General features: G+C 54.6%; 1 protein-coding gene across 1 annotated transcript; it reads left to right on the top strand.

The window, feature by feature from the left end:
- The first annotated feature begins 4740 nt into the window (after positions 1-4740).
- Positions 4741-11697, top strand: IRF1 (interferon regulatory factor 1). The gene is made up of 10 exons (XM_084268581.1): positions 4741-4820; positions 6044-6135; positions 7044-7143; positions 7404-7580; positions 7868-7917; positions 8044-8179; positions 8370-8495; positions 9124-9167; positions 9763-9898; positions 10356-11697. The coding sequence occupies exons 2-10, from the start codon at positions 6049-6051 to the stop codon at positions 10454-10456; spliced, it is 957 nt and encodes a 318-aa protein (XP_084124707.1). The 5' UTR covers positions 4741-4820; positions 6044-6048; the 3' UTR covers positions 10457-11697.
- Positions 11698-17977: the final 6280 nt, after the last annotated feature.

The raw sequence follows: 17977 nt of genomic DNA on the forward strand, positions 1-17977 counted from the left end.
TCACGGTGCAGCAATGGAAGGAAGCAGCCAGGGCCACGAGGAAGCAGATAAGAGGCTCCCTCTCGCTCTTCCCCTCCACAAACCCCCGCTCCATCCTGTGGTTATTCACTCCCCCCCACCCAAATACTGCTCAGGCATGCAGACCTCAGGCTCTGCTCCCTCCTGGGGCTCACTGCCAGTCACCAGGGGCAGCTTTCCATGGCAGCCCCCACCTCCACACCACTCTCCCCATCGCCAAAGCAGGGATTCCCCACTGCAGAGCTTCTCCCAGTCTCAGGGGGGGAAAAACTTCAAAGCAAAGACTGCCACCAACACTTGGTGTAACACTCAAGCTCTTCCCCTCCAAGCCACCTCAGGGGTTTAAATCCCAAGGGTCATCTGCCCTGTTCACCCCTTGTGTGTAGCACCAGGTGAGCGCAGGGTTGATGCCTCAGCTGCTGCATGGTACGTGCCCCAAATGAGGTGCTATGGCAGAGCCCCATCCTTCTGCATGCTCTTGTGCTCCCACTGCATCGCCTTCCATGAGGGAAGGGCAGTCTGCCTCTGTCTCAGCTTGGAAAGGAGCCCAGGGCTGGGAAGTTATCGGAAAGCTGATAGACTCCCACGCTGCTGCCCTGGCACACAGGCTTACCAGGAGGTGAACGCATCGCTGGAGTTTGTACCCGCTCCTGCAACTGTCTTTGCACTGGGCTGTGCTGGTTTCCTTCTCTCCCCAGCTCCTCACAGAGTGCTCCCGATGCTCAGAGCCCCATGGGTCTGCTCAGGGGTGGAGAACACGGGAAGTGTCGGCAAGGAGCGAGGAGGGAGGAGGTGGGAAAGATGCTCCTTTCGCACTGCCAGGAAAGCGACGTGCCCTGACCAGCCCTGGCAGCAGGCTGGGCACCCACAGATGGGAAAGTCGGTGCTGCTTGTCCCTAGGGAGGAGACAGCCAGGCCTTCAGCTGGAGGCAGCAGCTCTGTCTGGCCAGTATACAGTGCTGCTGGCTGGAAACTGCCTGTTTCACGGGTCATTATCGCACAGTTCGATATTAACCACAGTTTATTTTATACAGTGCAGGAGCAAAGCCATCTTGAACTGCTTTTTACAGCAGCTTAACCAGCCACAGCATGGGAGATGAGGAACAAGGAACCTCAGTGTGCCCGATTCCTACCCTTCTCTTCTCTCTGGCTGTGCCTGGTTTGTGCTTGCGAATACGACTGGCAACAGAGTCTTCCTGGGAGCACCTTATTTCAGGGTGCTGCTAACCAAAACAGAGAGGTGCTCACTGTAGGATAACCAATACCACCTGCTGGAGCATCAGTGGGGAAGGGAAGGGGGAGTTGATTTGGTTTCACAAGACAATGTTATTAAATATTTCCCCTGCATTAGGAAAACAATCCCAGACTTGAGATCTCCCCGGATGGGGTGGATGTGATGAAGTATTTTAGCAATCTCTGCCTCAGCCCACCATTAAACCAAGAGAACTGCCAAATCTATGTGAGAAAGGGGGAACATCACCGAGTGGAGGCTGAAAGGCCAAGCAAGAGCCCCAGGGAAGGCTGCTGAGAAATAAATCTGGAGCAGGACTGCAACTCTGCAGAGCATCGGAGGTGTTGGCATCCGTGGAAACTCTCCCTGGGTGATAAACTGGGTGGAGCAGGACGGTTTTATGGCCAACCTCCCATGGACTCCCGGAGGTGCCTGGGTTATTCTCTCCTGTGTGTTTTTATTTGTGTGGGGTTTAAGTGGGGATTCTCACTGCACTGAGCAAGCTGCTGGGACGGCTGTTCGGGTAGCGCTACGAACGGGAGGAAGGAGCTGGCTTTGGAAGGAGGAGGCCTCCTAACTGCAGTGCAAGGAGAGCCTGACACACAATGACAGCAGGGAGAAATGAGTTGTTATTTCCTTGTTTCAGCTGAGAGATAAGAGAGAAGCAAACAAACACAAGGCATCCCGGCTTGGGCAGGTCGTGCTCTGTGGAAACTTGCTGTGCAGATATGAGACAGCTCTAACGACCAATTAAGTTCCACTAAGTAGGACCCTTATGGGTTTAAAACAGAGGGGAAAAAGTGGAGATTTAGGATTGGGACCTTCAGTGCTCTTCGTGCATTTCTATTCTAGGTCTATTTGGTGTCTTGTGCCAATTCCCGACAAAGATACGGACTAAAAATAGCCAGGAAGGATCATAAAGTACTGAAGTCATGGATCCAAAAAGTCACTGTTCAAAGTTCAGCCATTTAAAGCATTTAAGATGTGTTTGGTGTGTGCACACACGGGTTCCTCACACCAGGAAGCTCAGAACTCATTTTCCTTAGAGCCTTCTGATGAGGTAAAAACAAACCATGGGGAGTTGGAGCTCCAAAGGAACAGAAGTGTGATGGTTCTTTTAGTCAATATTTAGGCTGTATAAGAGGTGTTGTGACTATTTTTTCTGGATTACATTTGCTCTGGAACCTCACACACCTCCCATCATCTCTTTTCTTCAGGCTACTCCTTAGTTACCTCTTATTCCTCTAGATTTCTGGGCACCTTATGCTGAGGAGTGAACCTATGTCCTCTCACAGCCTATCAACGATACATGTCCAAGTGCTGTCCCTACTTCACCTGTGTACCTCCTTCCTTCTTTGATTAATTGCTTTATTTACCTAATTGTGTCCTATTTTTCTCTACACCAAAAGCTCCCTGGTGAACGGTGCCTCACCCAGCACAAAGACCCAACTGGGGGATACTGTGGCAAGATGGAATGGCCAAGCAGAAAAATAAATAAATAGCAAGAAAGTCAGCACAGCACACCTACAAAGTGGTTTTCTGCACTTAAAACCAAGCTTGGGCTTTTCTTTAATCTCTAACTTAGAGGAAAAGGAGGAAACTTGCCAGTGCTGGTGGGCAGTGTGAGTGTCCCACTGTTTCCCCAGGCCGCCCATGCTTCTTTCCACCTCCCTCCCAAACACACCTTCCCATCAAAGCAGCCCTGAAGGAATGAAAAATGAAATAGTTAAAAATGGCCCAATATTCCATGGGGTTCAAAGCACCTTGAAGATGTTGAGCACAAACCTAATCCCTCTGGCATCCCGGTCCAGTGGATTGGGAGAAATCCTGGTGGTTTCAGCAGCCTTCTGAAGCTGCCCTTTCCCTTCCACACACTCAGCTGGGAGCAGTAGGAGAGAACAGTATCAGTGGTTGCCCTTTATGTCTCCTAACACGCCTGACCCACATCCCAGGCCAGGGGAAGACAGGAGGAAAAAGCCCATTGTTGGGTATTGCAGAATACTTTCATTGCCCTCCCCCACCCCCACCCCACCCCCCCACCCCCGCCGTTGCTTCTTACCCTGAGAACTGGTGATGGGCAGTACCCCTCTCATGATATCAGAGCATCCCAAGTCTGCAACCCCCATGGCAACACGACTGGGACCAGCTGGCTGCTGGGAGCTGTGTGAGGAAAAGCACTGAGAAAAGACTGTTACTAAGAGGAGGCTGAGGAATCCCATTAGCCTGTCCAGGCTTTCAGAGCAACGATGGGGCAAACCCAAGCAGTGTCTGGTCCCACTTCTCCCCGGAACAGTGGGCTGCTGAGGCCGGGCAGGAGCCCCGTGTCACACGACTGTCACCCAGCTTAGGTGCACCAGGATGTGTGGAGGAATTGCAGCGCTCACCTGTTGCTTTCAGGACGCATTCCATGCACATTCAACACTGGGATGCAGCAGCTCTCCCCTGTACCAATTACTTGCACCCCTGGAAGGGCTGGTGTTGGAGCCTGACTACTCGCTGTGTACTAACCACTACCTGCCATGAAAGCTTCAACGCAGAGGAGCCGATGGGGCATCACTCACCATCTTCCCATCCTTTCCTTTGCTGTTGACCTCCTTTCTACCCCCCGTGACTGTTCCTCCAGGCCCTACCACATCCTTTCTGCAAACTGCTTACACTAAATAAATGAAAATACATTTTTGGACCTCCCTGTTTGTTAGTCCTGCTGTCAACAACAAAAAAGCATGTCCTTTGGAGCCGGTCCTGAGCCCCATGCCAGTGCTCGGAGGGACCAGGCTGCTCGGCAGTGACACCGGGGCTGGTTCCATGATGCTCAGCAGTGAGCTGAGCAGGAGCAACCTGAGCGCTGGCCCCGCTCCCACCCGACTCCAACTAACCCCGTGTAGACCCCGCATGGCATCCCTTCCCCTTCCTTCCCGGAGTTAGGAGGGTTGCTGCAGGCTGGGAAGGTCAGGGAGGGTCGTGTTGGGATTACCGTGCTGCCTCCGCCTGCCCGGGAAAGCAGGTGAACAGCAGCCGCGCAGGGGGAGCACGGGCCGGGGCCGGGGCCGGGGCCTTCGAGGGGTGGGGGGCGGAACTTTCGGTGGGTGGGGGCCGGGTCCCGCGGGGAGGGGGGCAGGGGCCCTCGAGGAGGGGAGGGGATGGATGCCTCGGTGGATGGGTGACGGGTCCCTGGGGGAGTGGGGGGCCGGGTCCCCCGGGGCCGCTCCGGGGTCAGAGCCGCCGCCCGCACCCACGCAGGACAGCGGCGGGGCGGGGAGGGGGGCGGGGCTGTGGGGGCCGGGCGCTCCCCCCGCGCCGCTGGTGCTACAACAGCGTGATTTCCCCGAAGTGATGCCGGCGGCGGCGGCCAATGGGCGGCGCGGCCGCTCCCCGCGGCGGCGCTGATTGGCTGGGGAGCAGCCGGGCCCGGGGCGGCGGGGAATCCCGGCCGCCGCCGCGTTATACCCGAGGGCGCGCCCCGCGGGCGGCAGAGGCGGGTCGGCGGGTAGTGGGGTCGGACGCACGGCTCGGCGCTGCGCCCACGGCACGGGACTGATCGGCTCTGCTCGGCTTGGCTCGGCACAGCGAGGTGGGTCGCGATGCGTCCTGTCCCGACACTGGCTCCCGCTTTGCTCGGCACCGGGGGAGCGGAACGGCTCGGCTCGGTTCGGCTCGGCTGCGCTTGCCAAGAGGGGGCAGCGCCGGCTTTCCCCGTACGGAGGCGGCTTGGAGCCGCGGGGCTCACGGAGCTGGCAGCCGTCGGGCGGGCATCGGGCATCCCTCCGGCGGGCAGCGGCCGCGGCCCCTTTCTCGACCCACGGGAAGAGACGGGGCGGGATGTGTCCCCCCCTCTGCACTGCGCGGGGCCGGCACGTCCGGGCGCGGCTGCCGCTCCGGAGGCTCCGCTCCGCCGTTGAGCGTGTGCCAGGCGCCGAGTTCGGGGGCCGGATCCTGCAGCCCCGAGCCGCGCTCCCCGCGGGGTGCAGCCCCGGCTGCCCTGCTCCCCGGGACGGCCGTTCTCCGGGCCGCTGTCCCGCCGCCGAGCGCGCTGCGCGCTGGGGAAAGTTAGAAACGGCTTGTGAGCGGAATCTTGGGGCTGCCTTGAGCAAAACACGGCGGGCAGGAAATTATTTCTGCAGAGGAAGGGCTGGGAGGGCCGCCCGGGCCGCTCCGGCTGCGCGGCGGGGCCGGGTCCTGCGCGGCCGCGGCCCCGGGCGCGGTTCTGCAGGGACGGGTCGCGTTGCTACCCGGGGATCCCCCCCTGCAGCAGGGCGGGCAGTCGTGTTTTCCCCCCCGAACCCCCACCCCCAACCCCCCTCCTTGCGCAACTGAATTAATAATAAACTTTGAAGCCGGCGGCCGAGCCGCGGGCGGCTCTCCGAGGCCGCGGAGGGGGTGCGGGGGTGTCCCGCACCCATCCCCGGGAAAGCCGCGGCGGTGCTGGCCGTGGGCACCCTCCCAGGGTCGGGACCGAGCTCCGTGCCGGGCTGCCCCGTCCCACGGCCAGCTGCCCCCGCGGCACGGGCTGAGCGGCCGCCGCTGCCACCGGCCCCTCGCCAGGATTTAACCCCCGAGGGGGGGGGTGGTTGGCGCTCAGCGGGGAGCGCTGCCCTCCGGAAGCAGGTGGAAGATGCTGAAGGAAAAGAGTTTTAAGACTCTGGAAAAGTAGTTTGGGTCGCGTTGCTGCAGTCAGCGGTGAATGCTGAGGCATGGGGAGGGATGGGAAGGGAGGGATGGGAGGGGAGGGATGACGCCGGAGGATGGTTACTAGTGATGAAGGGTGGTTTTGCTGACCTGTTATTCCCTTCACAGACAACATGCCGGTGTCACGAATGCGCATGAGGCCCTGGCTGGAGATGCAGATTAATTCCAACCAGATACCAGGACTGATATGGATCAACAAGGTGAGGGCTGCTCGTTACTGTAGTCATCATCACTGCTATTCCTCCTGTGTCATCAGCCACCCTTGTTCTTAGGCTGCACTAAACTTAAGCCAGGATCACAAAGGGAAGAGGGACGTGGGGGAAACTTGTGAGTTGAGTTTACAAAACAACCAGGTTTGTGTACAGAGAAGGTGGCCCTGCCTGGGATGGAGCACAGTGCTTCCAGCTTTTTCCTGGGTAAATTCCCAGGAGGGAAAGGCTAAAGTAAGATAAAAGCAGCCTGAACGTGATGGAGAAGCAAGGAAGCCCCAAGACCTCTGTTTAATTCCTGCTGCTGCCCACTTGAGCCAGGTCACCTCTTGGCTCAGTTGAGCAGCTACTGTTACACTCCCAGTTGCAACCAGTTTTAAGATCTGGCCTGAAAGAGACTCTGTCTCACTTTGGTGGGGAAGGCAGGTCTCTGGGCCTGCCCCCAGGGTGACATCACCAGGCTTATTGAACCAGGCCTGAGGTTTCCATGTCCATCCCAAGGTGGCATTTAAGGTAGAACATGCTCTTCTTCAGGTTCCTGTGGGATCTTATAGGCAACTTTGGAAAGGGATGCTCTAACACAGCGTACCTGGGAAACATACTGCAGCTGATGATAGGCTAATAGATTAGATGCAATTTATTTAAATGATTCTAGGATAAAATTGATGATATTGCTTAATCCCACACCATACCACATGTGGATTTCCCAGATTCAGACTCCTAAAAAGTCTTCAATACCTTGGACAGCCTAAACAGAACAATGAGTGTTTAATTAAGATACAGGGCAGAGGGTTTATAGTTTCTGAGCTGCTGCTGTGAATTCTTTGATTAAATCCATCATTCCATGGGATGCTCCTTTTTTTGTCTTTAATCCAAATCCCTTTTTGGTTTCACTCCAGGATAAGATGATGTTTCAAATCCCATGGAAACATGCAGCTAAGCATGGCTGGGACATGGAGAAGGACGCCTGCCTTTTCAGGAGCTGGGCCATTCATACAGGTGCGTGCTGGCTTTACACTTCCATCAGTCATACCAATATCTCAGATGCTTTTGTCTTGGCAAAAGTTTTATTAACTACCTGTGCAGTTAATAAAACTTAAGTAGTTAATAAAACTTAAGTAAACTTAAATAAACTTAAGTTTTGTTAACTACTGGGGGGGGGGGGGGGGTGTCAAAAAACAGAAAGATAATTCTTTTTCTTGGTGGGAAGAGCTGGCGCTGGGAAGTCTCTAAGCACTCACCCCATCTCTTCTTTCCAGGAAGGTATAAGGTAGGTGAGAAGGACCCTGACCCAAAAACCTGGAAGGCAAATTTCCGCTGCGCCATGAATTCGCTGCCTGACATCGAAGAGGTGAAGGACAAAAGCATCAACAAAGGCTCCAGCGCCGTCAGGGTCTACAGGATGCTGCCACCCCTGACAAAGGATCAGAAGAAAGGTGAGCAGCTCAAACACCCCTGAGATCTCCTGCTCCAACGAGGCAGGGCAGAGCAGGCCTGTTAGTAGTTAGTCACTGCTCATTGCCATGAGTAACACTTTGTACAAAGAGCTCCTTTGATCCCAGATTCTTTGATGGTGCCTGAGGGCATCATGGGAGGTGATGGGGACCTGCTGCTGCTGCTGGGCGGTAGCAGCGCTCGCTGAGCGGAGCTGGAAGCCGCAGCTAGGGCCTGAGGTGTCAGCCACGCAGCCCTTTCTCACCTCCAGCTTATTTTTGTTTCACAGAGAGGAAGTCGAAGTCTTCAAGAGAAGCAAGAAACAGGAGCAAGAGAAAGGTATGTGTCTAGAGGCAGGTGAAGGAGCTCGAGGCTTTGGTGGTTTTTCAGGCTTAATGTCTTTTCTCACAGGGGAACTTGGGTGTTTTCAGACAAGCCTGTCATGCTTTGCCCTTGTTTCTGTAGCCCTACGAGGACATGAGGACGGAGGAGTCAGCAGAAAGGCTAACCAACACTCCTCTGCCAGATGACCACAGCGGCTACACTGTTCACGACTACGCGGGGCAGGAAGTGGAGGTTGAGAGCACGTCCATCACCTTAGGTGAGGCTCAGTTTTTAACCTCCCTGAGCAGAGTGGAAAGTGCTATTCGTGCTAAACCCACAGCCCCTCTGCTGAAAGACAGAGGTGACTCTTGGGGCTGGGGCTGTCTGTGCCGTGGGGTGGGCAGGGAGGAAAGGGAGGTGGTTGTGTCTCTCCTGTGGGTCCCAACTCCTCCCGGTGCATCCCACAGACCTCTCCTCCTGCGAGGTGAGCGGCTCCCTGACTGACTGGAGGCCACCCATGGAAATCACTATGGCTGACAGCACCAATGACCTCTACCAGCTCCAGGTGTCTCCACTGGCCTCGTCCTCAGAAGGTGGGTATTTCTTTTTTCCTACCTTGGTCTTCCAGCAGCCTTGGAGAGGCAGGTTGGAGGCCAGGCAGGGGGATGGAGGAGTGCCTGGGGCATCAGGAGAAATGGCAGTTGTCTCATGGAAGAAAACAACCTCCACATGATGGATTTGGGTGTCTGGAGCTGCCAAACCAGCCAGGTTACAGAGGGGCATGTGCCACCTGCAGAAGTAGCTGCTCGTGGGTGAAAGGCTCTGGAATGCTGGTTACTTTGCACTTGTGGGCAAAGGGGCAGGCTTCATCACCCAGGCTCAACGTGATGGCACAGACAGGTCAGCATGTAAAGAGGAAGAGAGATTTCTGAGCTGGGAGGGTGGGACTGGGGGTCCCGAGGCAGGTGGAAGGAGGTGATGCAGGACAGAAGTTAGGCACCATAGTGCCTGGGGCTGCTGATGGGCCTCCCCTCCTAAACCCCTGAGACCCCCCTCGGTGTCATCCAGGTGGGAAGAGAGGAGTAGAAGGCGGTGGGGTTGTGTGACAAGCGAGTATGAAGTGGGTTGTGTGGTGGAGAAGCAGAAGTGGGAGGGGTAACGTGCCAGAAGTTGACCTCTAAGGGTTATTTTTTCTTCTTTTTTCCATGTCCTTAAAAACAGTCACGGACGAAGACGATGAGGAAATCAATCCAGACATCTTTAAGGTAAAACCATCCCTTCTGGGTAGAATAACATTGCCCAGAGTTGTTAGCACTGTGAGAGGAGGGGAAGCAGCTCTCTGACCCAGACCCATATGAGCTGAGCATAAGTAGTCCAGGACCCTCAGACAACGAGGGACCCTAAAAACAGGAGTATAACAAGGCGGCTACTTTGCAGCCATGAGCTGGAGAAGAGACAGCCATGGAAATATTTACTCACTCAGTGAAAGCTGCAGGCAGCTGCTGGGTGCTGCTGTAGAAGAGAAGGTGGCTCTAGCAGAGCCTGTGAAGTTCTCTAGACGTTTCTGCTCTGCCCTTCCTTCCACCTCCGGCGCTTAATCGGCGTCTCCAGACACGTCGCTGATAAGACAGGCGTTTCATCACCAAAGGTGCTCTGGCCCTTCCTGTTTGGCATTAACTTTGGATTATTTCTTTTTTTTAAAAAAAAAACCCTGAGTAAACCAAGTGTTACATAATTTAACATGGAAAGATAGAATTAGCTCCTTTTCACTTACCCCGTGTTCCAACGCAGAGAGAGCCCCCAAATGCTGCACCCACAGAAAGGAGGGGTGTTTTATACTATCTCCTGGTTCTCTTCCAGCTGCTCGAGCCAGCCCAGGACTGGCACACCACCAGTGTGGGTGGGAAAGGCTTTCTGACCAACGAGCCAGGCACGCAGACCATGTGCAACACGTACAGCTACAAGGAGCAGGACGGGGAGATCGACACGACTTCGGGTACGGGCACCGCGGTCGTTGCTGCTGGGCCGGGAGGATGCAGAGGAAGGTTTGGGGTGCAGGGGGGGAGTGAGGCAAATGGAGGGGTTCACCCACCCAGCCCTGTGTTCTGAGGTTTCCAAGCAGGCTGGGAGGAGGAACACGCCTCCAGTGAGAGTAAAGTACTGCTTGTGTTCAGGGTCATGCACACCAAGCTGTGCCAGCTTCCAGGAGCTCCTGGCAACGTCACTGAGGAATCTCCACTAGCAGTAGTCTAAATGGGACAGTTTATTGGAGAGTGTTTGGAGTATTTTAGCCAAGTATTGGCCTGAGGGATTTACATCTGTGCTATCTTTTGGGTTTTGGCACATTTACATGCACACACACACACACACACACACACACACACACACACACACACAGAGTTTTACTCTTGTTGCATGTGACTGGGTATTAATTTGTGGTTTGTTTTATCTAGGAGAGCTGGAGTTCAGGTTCTTCGACCAGAAAAACAGCCTAGACTTCTCCTGGATGGAGACAGTGAGACCTACCATGCAAGTCATTCCCTGTGGCTTGTAAACCCCTGGCTTCCTCCAACCACGAACTGCTCTTGGGTTGAAGCTTTGACAAGCCTGAAGAGGATGGAAGAAACTGCTTGTTACTGACTGAAGAAAGTAGCTTTTATATTCCGTTTCAACTTTTAGGCCTGGAAAGGTTGGCAGGGAAAACAACTCCAGAGTAAATTTAAGGGAAAAAGAAGAAAAAGAAGGAAAAAAAAGGCCAACCATCTCACCAGCAGGACTCCTGGCACTGAAGATGCTCAGCCACAGCACGCACCTTGTCATCGCTTCGGAGGGGAAGCTTCTGGAGGAAGGTTGCTGACATGCTGTGGGGTCTGAGCTGGTGGGGTACCACTGAATGTGTCCCCAAGGAGGAAGTTACCATCCTCCCTGCACGAGATGTGATGAGCACTTTACCCAGGGAGTGCTTAGGAGAGATGCTGCCAGCGAGTCTCTCGCCTGTTCCTGTTGGTTGCTGCTGACCTGTGCAACACTGGTGCCATCAAGCTGAACGACTCTCATTACACTTAGCCAAAAAGAAAAACAATTGCACTAATTGGCCGTCTTTAATTGACTCCATCGCCTAGTTCAGATCCTTCAATTTCAGATCCTTCAACTTTAAAAACTGTAAATAGTTTAGACCAATAAAATGTGAAGATTCAGTTTAGGCTTTGCTTCCACATAGTACAGTTACCCAGGTTTACTCATAGGATGCTATCTCGAGTAGGCATGCCGTATCTATTTCCACATAATAGTTGAGGAGCTGCTGCATGGAACCATTTTTTGCACTGATAGGGGCAGAGCTCTTTATTTATAGGATGCCTTCTATGCTCTACCAGGATCCCCCCCCAGTACTGTATGCAGCCAGCTCTAACATCCTGCAGCCCTCCCCCCCGGACCAGGAGGGCGTAGGATGGAAGAGGTTCTAGTTCATATGTAATACATAGGAATCAAATCACTAAGCTGTCATAGACTATTGTACATTTTTATTTTTGTATATAGAGGGTTGTATATTTGTTTTAATAAAAGTGTTTTATATATGACATGTTTACTTTTTCTCATGGGAGAGCTCCCAGAATGCATTCCAGACCCCTTGAACACCCCCAAACAGATGTGCTGCTGACAGTCAGAGGGTTTTTTTTCCATGCATCATGAAAGCACAAGGAATTTAGTGCAGTTTTTTCTATCCCCTGACCCCCTTCCCAGTGCCACTGGTGGGTGGGATTCTGCTTTTCCAGGTCCTGCCCACATGTGGGGTGGTTGGTTTGTGTCTGGCATAATCTGCAACAGTCAGACCTAACTTCAGGCAGGGTTGCAGGCTGTGCTGTTAACCCCGCTCCACAGAGCAAGTCCCTGCTCTGGGGGTCTCTATGAGTAACCATCAATGGTAAGATCAGCAGAGATGTGACCCTACGAGCAGCAATCAGCTTCTGCAATCAGCAGAGATGACCTAGACAAATAAGTCAGGTTTGCCCTTAGAAGAAAACACACAGACAATTCAGAACACAAGGGCAAAGCAAGCTGGTTTTCCCTGTGTGTGTTACTCCTCTGCTGTACTTCCAGCCTGGAAAGGTCTGACTTGTCACTGCATCATCTGGGTGGGAGGCAGGAGACAAGTGCAGCTGATGCAACACGTCTCCTGCTGCAGCCACCAGCATCTGCCAGCGCCTGGGAAACCCCTGGCCTGAGCAGAGCTGCATCCCAGGGCCCTTGGGGAATAACTTCACTCACTGAGCGAGGGTGGGGGCTGAGGGGAGAGCATCAGGCAGGAGAGGAAGGACCCAACCCAAAGAGCCAGCACAAAGCAGACGTTTCCCACTGCCTTTGGCATGGGCTCTGCTGTGACTCAACCTGCAGATGTGGGGTTTTCCCAGGGAAGAGGAGGGGAAATAAGTCCCATAGGAAGCAGGTGGTGGTGGATCCCAAATCCAGCACAGCTGAAAGGTTTGGGTATGGAGAGACAGGGTGGGCAGGCAGCCTGGGCAGGGTTTCTGTTAGTCATTAACTGACCCTGTCTCTCAGACAGTCAAAGTGGGCAGCTGCAGCAGCACCCTTCCCACTGGCACAGGTGGAGAGCCACTTCCTATGGCCTCATCCTGCCCCGGTGTCCAGGGGATGACCTTGGTGTGTCCTCCACAGTGATCATGCTCCCTGGCTGAGTATCTGGTCTGAGGGTCCACCTCCTGGGAAGGGATCCATCCATCCATCCCTCCAGGACCACCTTCCCCTGGGTACCAGGGCTGCCAGAGCAGAGGCCACAGCTGTCACCCAGCAAGGTGGGATCCCACCCACATAAAATCCTCAACAGCCACCCATCCCAGACCTCAACAGAGATCATTTCGTCCCTGAGCAGAGAGATGACCTCTGAGATCAGGTCTGTGCCATGGGGGCAGCTCCAGCATCACCCGCCGGGCCGGGTGGGTGCCCAGCAGCAGCAGCACCTGCCAGGGATCCCTGTGCAGGGCTGCTGGGTGCAGAGCCACCCGGGTTGGGACAGCCCATCAGTGGTGTCATCCACACACCAGAGGAAACGGGGTCTGTTTAGGAACTGCTGCGAGTCCGTTACACACGGCGGGGGGAGGAGGGGGTGGGAGAGAGAAGGGAAACTTTCTATGATGCAAACAGAGCTAAAAATAAGCTAGAGATTCATTTGCCCATTCATGCAGTGAAGGAGTGGGTTCTTCACAGTTGTGCTTGGATACAAAATAACCTCAGCAGCCAAATTCTCACAGATAAAGGGCTGGGCCCAAACCTGCAGGCAGAGGAAAGCAGCAGCTCGTCCCTCACACCCCAGGACCACAGCCACACTCCTGGGGTGTTTTTCCCAGGACAGAGGATGTGCTTTCCTGTGTCACCTGCTGGGGCACCACCTGCACCTCAGGTAGTTTCCCAGTGAGAACTCCCACACCAGAGAGGAATTTATCCATCCAGTTGATTCACTGGGTGAATAACTGCAAAATATAAAGTATTTTGTTGCAGGTTTTGTTATCCCAGAATCACCAGGTTGGAAAAGCCCTGTAAGACCACCAAATCCAACCATTCCTGTCCTGTGCTGACCCAGATCCCTGAGCACCTCATCTCCCCTCTGTGAAACACACCCAGGGGTGGGGACTCAGCCCCCTCCCTGGGCAGCCTGTGCCACAGCCCCACAACTCTGCCAGGGAAGAACTTTCCCCTCACATCTGATCTGACCCTGCCCTGGTGCATTGATCTGTCTCTAGATCCAGCATTGAGGCCATTTCCCCTTCTCCTATCTTTTCCCTTTGTCCTATCTATTCTTTTGAACTCTTTACATATAAAGTGGGGTACAACCTCCCAAACCCCCACTGAGACCAAGGGGCTGCTGTGCCCTGTCAGCTCCTCCATCACCCCCAGGGCAGGTGGGATTCACAGAGGTGACAATTCTCCTCCCTGTGCAAACTAAGGAGACCTTTATGCTGCTCAAACCAAGAGGAGCATCACGAGCTCCTGAAGATCAAGCTCCTGCACAGGCTGAGCCATGAAAACACCCTGAAAACCTTGCCATTGGGTTCTTCTGAACTTGCTTATCCTGATCACACTCTTCATAAACCCAGTAAACTCCAGCTGCCTTCCCCATGTCAGAAGAGGAGGAATTTTTCACCTTTAACATGCAGACGGTTCTGTGGGGAAGCGATCACATCCCAGGAGAGCAGGTCAGCAGAGAGAGCTCACCCCTGCCAAACCCAGACACAGCAATAAAGGGAAAGGGTTTATGGGCAGGGCTCGAAGGGCAGGCGGCTCTTTCTTGTGCCATGGACCTTGCATGACAGTGGGAAGGAGCTACAGGCAGCGCAGCTGCTGTAAAAGCCAAGAGAGCTCAGCTCTCTGGGGTGGGGAAGAGAAAAAAAAGAAGGGAAAAGGAGTTGTGGTTTCATCAGTGGTCATTTGGGAAACGAAGGGAGCTAACGCTGCAGGATGCAGGAGCAGAGGCTCTCCATCCCCCACAGCACTCAGACCATCCCTGCCTGCAGCTCGCACGCCCTGAAACCATTAAAACCAAATCCCAGCATCTCCTTGTTTAGTCCTAGAGCCTCAAGGCCAAAAATCTCCTGAAAACAGCAGGAGAGGCTGAGAAACAGCCCCGCACCCTGAGCCTGGGAAAGCCCTGGGGTGACTCACACACAGATTTTGCTGCTTCATCACCCTCTGAGGCTGCAGGAGACCTTGGTCCACACTGCTGGAGCATCCCTGCTGCAGAAGAATGTCACACATCTGGGAACAGCAGCTTTTCCTAGTGAAAAAAAAAAACCAACCCTTGGTCTATAAATAAAGACTCTTTGCCCTGATCTTATGCCCTGCTATAATTAGAGGGGCACGTAACTTCCTCCTCTGTGGTTTTAGCTCATAACTTAATCCCTCGTTAGGAGCGAGAGGCTCGACACCCCCTGCCCAGGGGACCCTCTTGCCCTTCATTGCCCAGAGCAGTGGCACCTTGCATGAGCTTTGCTCACCCAGGCAGCAATCACCATTTCACCTTTATTTGCCATGGTGATGGAATCCTGATAATTGGAGGCATTTCCAGGCACTCACATGATTTATGGTATCCCAGCTATAAAGGGATGGCAGTGCTGCAGATCAAAGGTATGGATTGATAACTGCAAAATAAAATAGTGGAGCATTTGTTTGTGGTGCAAAAGGCAAACTATGGCTCAGATAGCAGCCAAATGTCTGGGGCTGCAAACATGACGTCTGTGCTGCTGGGCTGGATCATTCCTCCTCTCCGGTTCCCCAAGGGTCTGTTTCCCTTCCCTACCCCTGTGTTTGCACACACAGCACAAGGACAGGAACTTCTGCAGGACAGAAACCTCTCCCAGAGGCTTGGGAGGGCCCAGGGAAGAAGGGTTGTCTGTAGAAAAGTCACTTTTAGAGCTTGGATGGGGGAAAAAGCTTCCCTAAGAAGGGAGGAAAGGCAGGTTTTCATGGAGAAGTTGTATCCCAGTTGTGTTTTCCCCAACAGTGAGAGCTTCAGTCTGCTCCAGTCCCTCTTCCACTGCAGTGCTGCACTCCAGAGCTCCTTCTCCATCCCTTTCAATACTCCCCTCGTCTTTAAACTCCCTCCCATCCCTCCCCTGCCTCCCAGTGCAGGAAAGCAGCAGAGCACCAATAAAAGCCCATTCACAGCGGCAGCCTGGTACGTGTCACTCAAGCTCCCTGCACAGCCCGTCACTCCCCTCCAACCTTTGGTCTTATCTACCAGGCTGATAACGTCAGGATGCAAATTCAGCTGACCCGGTTCCCTGTCCCCTGGGGCTGGGGATGGTCACCCTGCCCCAGCACAGCTCTGCTGGAGTCTGCTTCTGCAGCTAACCATCCCTCCTGGCACACAGGGAGGCACATGAGGAGGACTCCTTGGGGGTCTTGGTGGGTGACAAGCTCAACTTGACCTGGCCAGAAAGCCAACCGTGTCCTGGTCAGGGTGAGCAGGGGGTTCTGCTCTGCTCTGGGACACAGACCCCCCATCAGCGCTGCCTTCAGCTCGGGGGTCCCCAGGACAAGGAGGACATGGAGCTGTGGGAACAAGTCCCAAGGAGCCACGGAGATGATGGGAGGGCTGGAGCCCCTCTGCTCTGGAGCCAGGCTGGGAGAGCTGGGCTGGCTCAGCCTGGAGAAGAGAAGGCTACTGCTGGGGAGAGCTCCCAGCCCCTTCCCAGACCTCCAGGGTCTCCAGGAGAGCTGAAGAGGGGCTGGTTTGGAGGGCAGGGAGGGCCAGGCCCAGGGAAATGGCCTTCAGGTGCAGGAGGGGGATGGAGAGGGACTGGGAGGCAGAAATCCTTCCCAGCTGGGACTGCCCCAGGATCCCTGGCAGGGTTCAAGGCCAGGTTGGATGGGTCTTTCATGGGGCATCCCCGCCTGTGGCAGGGGTGGGACTGAGGTGTCTGAGGTCCCTTCCCACCCAAACCAGTCTGGGGTTCTGAGATAGAGCTGGCAAACAAAGTCAGGACAAACACATGGGCGGAACAGACATTGGACAACAGCTATCAGGAAGTTTCCAGGAATAAGGAATCCAGTCTGCAGGGAGCAGACCCAGCCTCCCTCCCTGCCCTCTGACAGCAGACAAGCAGCCAGGCTGTCTCCAGCCTTCTGTTCAGGATGACCTTCCCTGCTCATTTCACTCAACATCCACAGAGACCCTTCCCCATGAAGTCCCCAAAGAGCCCAGCAGTGGGTCCCTGGCAGCACCCCTGAGGATGCTCAGCCATCGCAGGCCACCTCAGGACCTATTTTGGTGTAGGAAGTGTCACACAAGCCCTCCTGCCTGTTGTGCATTGTTCCCCTGGCAGGGCTGTGACACACTAGGTTGCAGGCACGTGGCCACAGTATCAAAGCCCAGAAAGGCTATGGCAAGCTGAGATGTGTGCAGCACCTTCTGGGGACCTTCCAGGGGAACTCAGCCTCGCCAGCATCGCACGACTGCCGCAGCAGAACCAGCTGCCTCCCCAGCCACCGGCCAGGGAAGGACTCTGCTTTCTCTGCTTGCAGGGAGGAAGGGTTAAAAACACCAAAGGGAGAGGTTTAAGAGGCAGATTGCACTGGGAGGAGGATGGGGTGATGGCCTGAGGAGCTCTGGACAAGCGGGAAGGAGATGGAGGTTTAGCAGCGATGGCAGGAGAAGGAAGGATGGAAAACAGCATAAGGATGCTGGCTGGAGTTCAGAATGAATCCAGCACAAGCATTACACACATTAGCTGTTTGTGAGCCAGGCTATCAAGTGACAGGCCCCAGGCTGAGCACAGGCACAAACTCGGGACGTGCCGAGGGGGAGTATCTGTGCTGTGAGGGTCCGTTCCCCTGAGCTCTCCCTGCCAGGAACTCCATGCAGTGACATGTAATAATGCTGAGTAGCTTGATATGCTGTATCAAATGCTATAAAGATTCCACCAGAGTCTTCAGACAGAAGAAACTAATCGAGAAGCCAAGTCCAGGCAGGTCCAACTCTGTTTTCACTGACTTTACTGCTGAAGAAAGCAGAGGGAGCAGGGAGTGGAGCACGCTGGCTGCTCCCAGCCTTGTGGCTGGTGAACTGGGGTTAGTGGCTTTTATTTTGGTTTCTCAGTGTTGGTAGAAAGTCAGAGATTACCAGTGGATTATTTAAAGTCAGCAAGTGAACCATGTCAGCACACACACTTCACACAGAAGTAATAACTCAGTGTGGTGCCCAGCAGCTGCCACTGCTGCACAGAGCAACCTGTTGCCATCAGCCTCCCTGGGCTGGTCCTGCTCCTGGGAGCCCAGGGACAGATGCTCCCTGGGCTGTCCCAGGGTGAGTTGCCTCAGCAGGAGTGATTCACACCACGGTTTGCCCTGCCCCACAGCTCCACATGCCTCCCCCCTCAGCCACAGCCAGGTCCCCAGCGAAGCTGTGTTTGTCACCTTACGTTCACATGATGACTGTGTCACCTCAGGCTGGGTGCCAACATCCCAGCACAAGCTGCACCGCGTCACGAAGCCTCACGTAGCTTGTACCTACTAATGCACGACATCCACCAAGCTCACACCGACACCTGCACCCGAGCCACGC

This window comes from Gallinula chloropus (assembly GCF_964237585.1).
Source record: "Gallinula chloropus genome assembly, chromosome: 10".
NCBI classification, from domain to species: Eukaryota; Metazoa; Chordata; class Aves; order Gruiformes; family Rallidae; genus Gallinula; species Gallinula chloropus.

Coding starts and splice junctions, on each gene's coding strand:
- IRF1 (XM_084268581.1), top strand. CDS start 6,049: ATGCCGGTGTCACGAATGCGCATGAGGCCCTGGCTGGAGATGCAGATT. Junction 8,496..9,123: donor ACTGGCCTCGTCCTCAGAAG/GTGGGTATTTCT, acceptor CCTTAAAAACAG/TCACGGACGAAGACGATGAG. Junction 9,899..10,355: donor GGAGATCGACACGACTTCGG/GTACGGGCACCG, acceptor TGTTTTATCTAG/GAGAGCTGGAGTTCAGGTTC.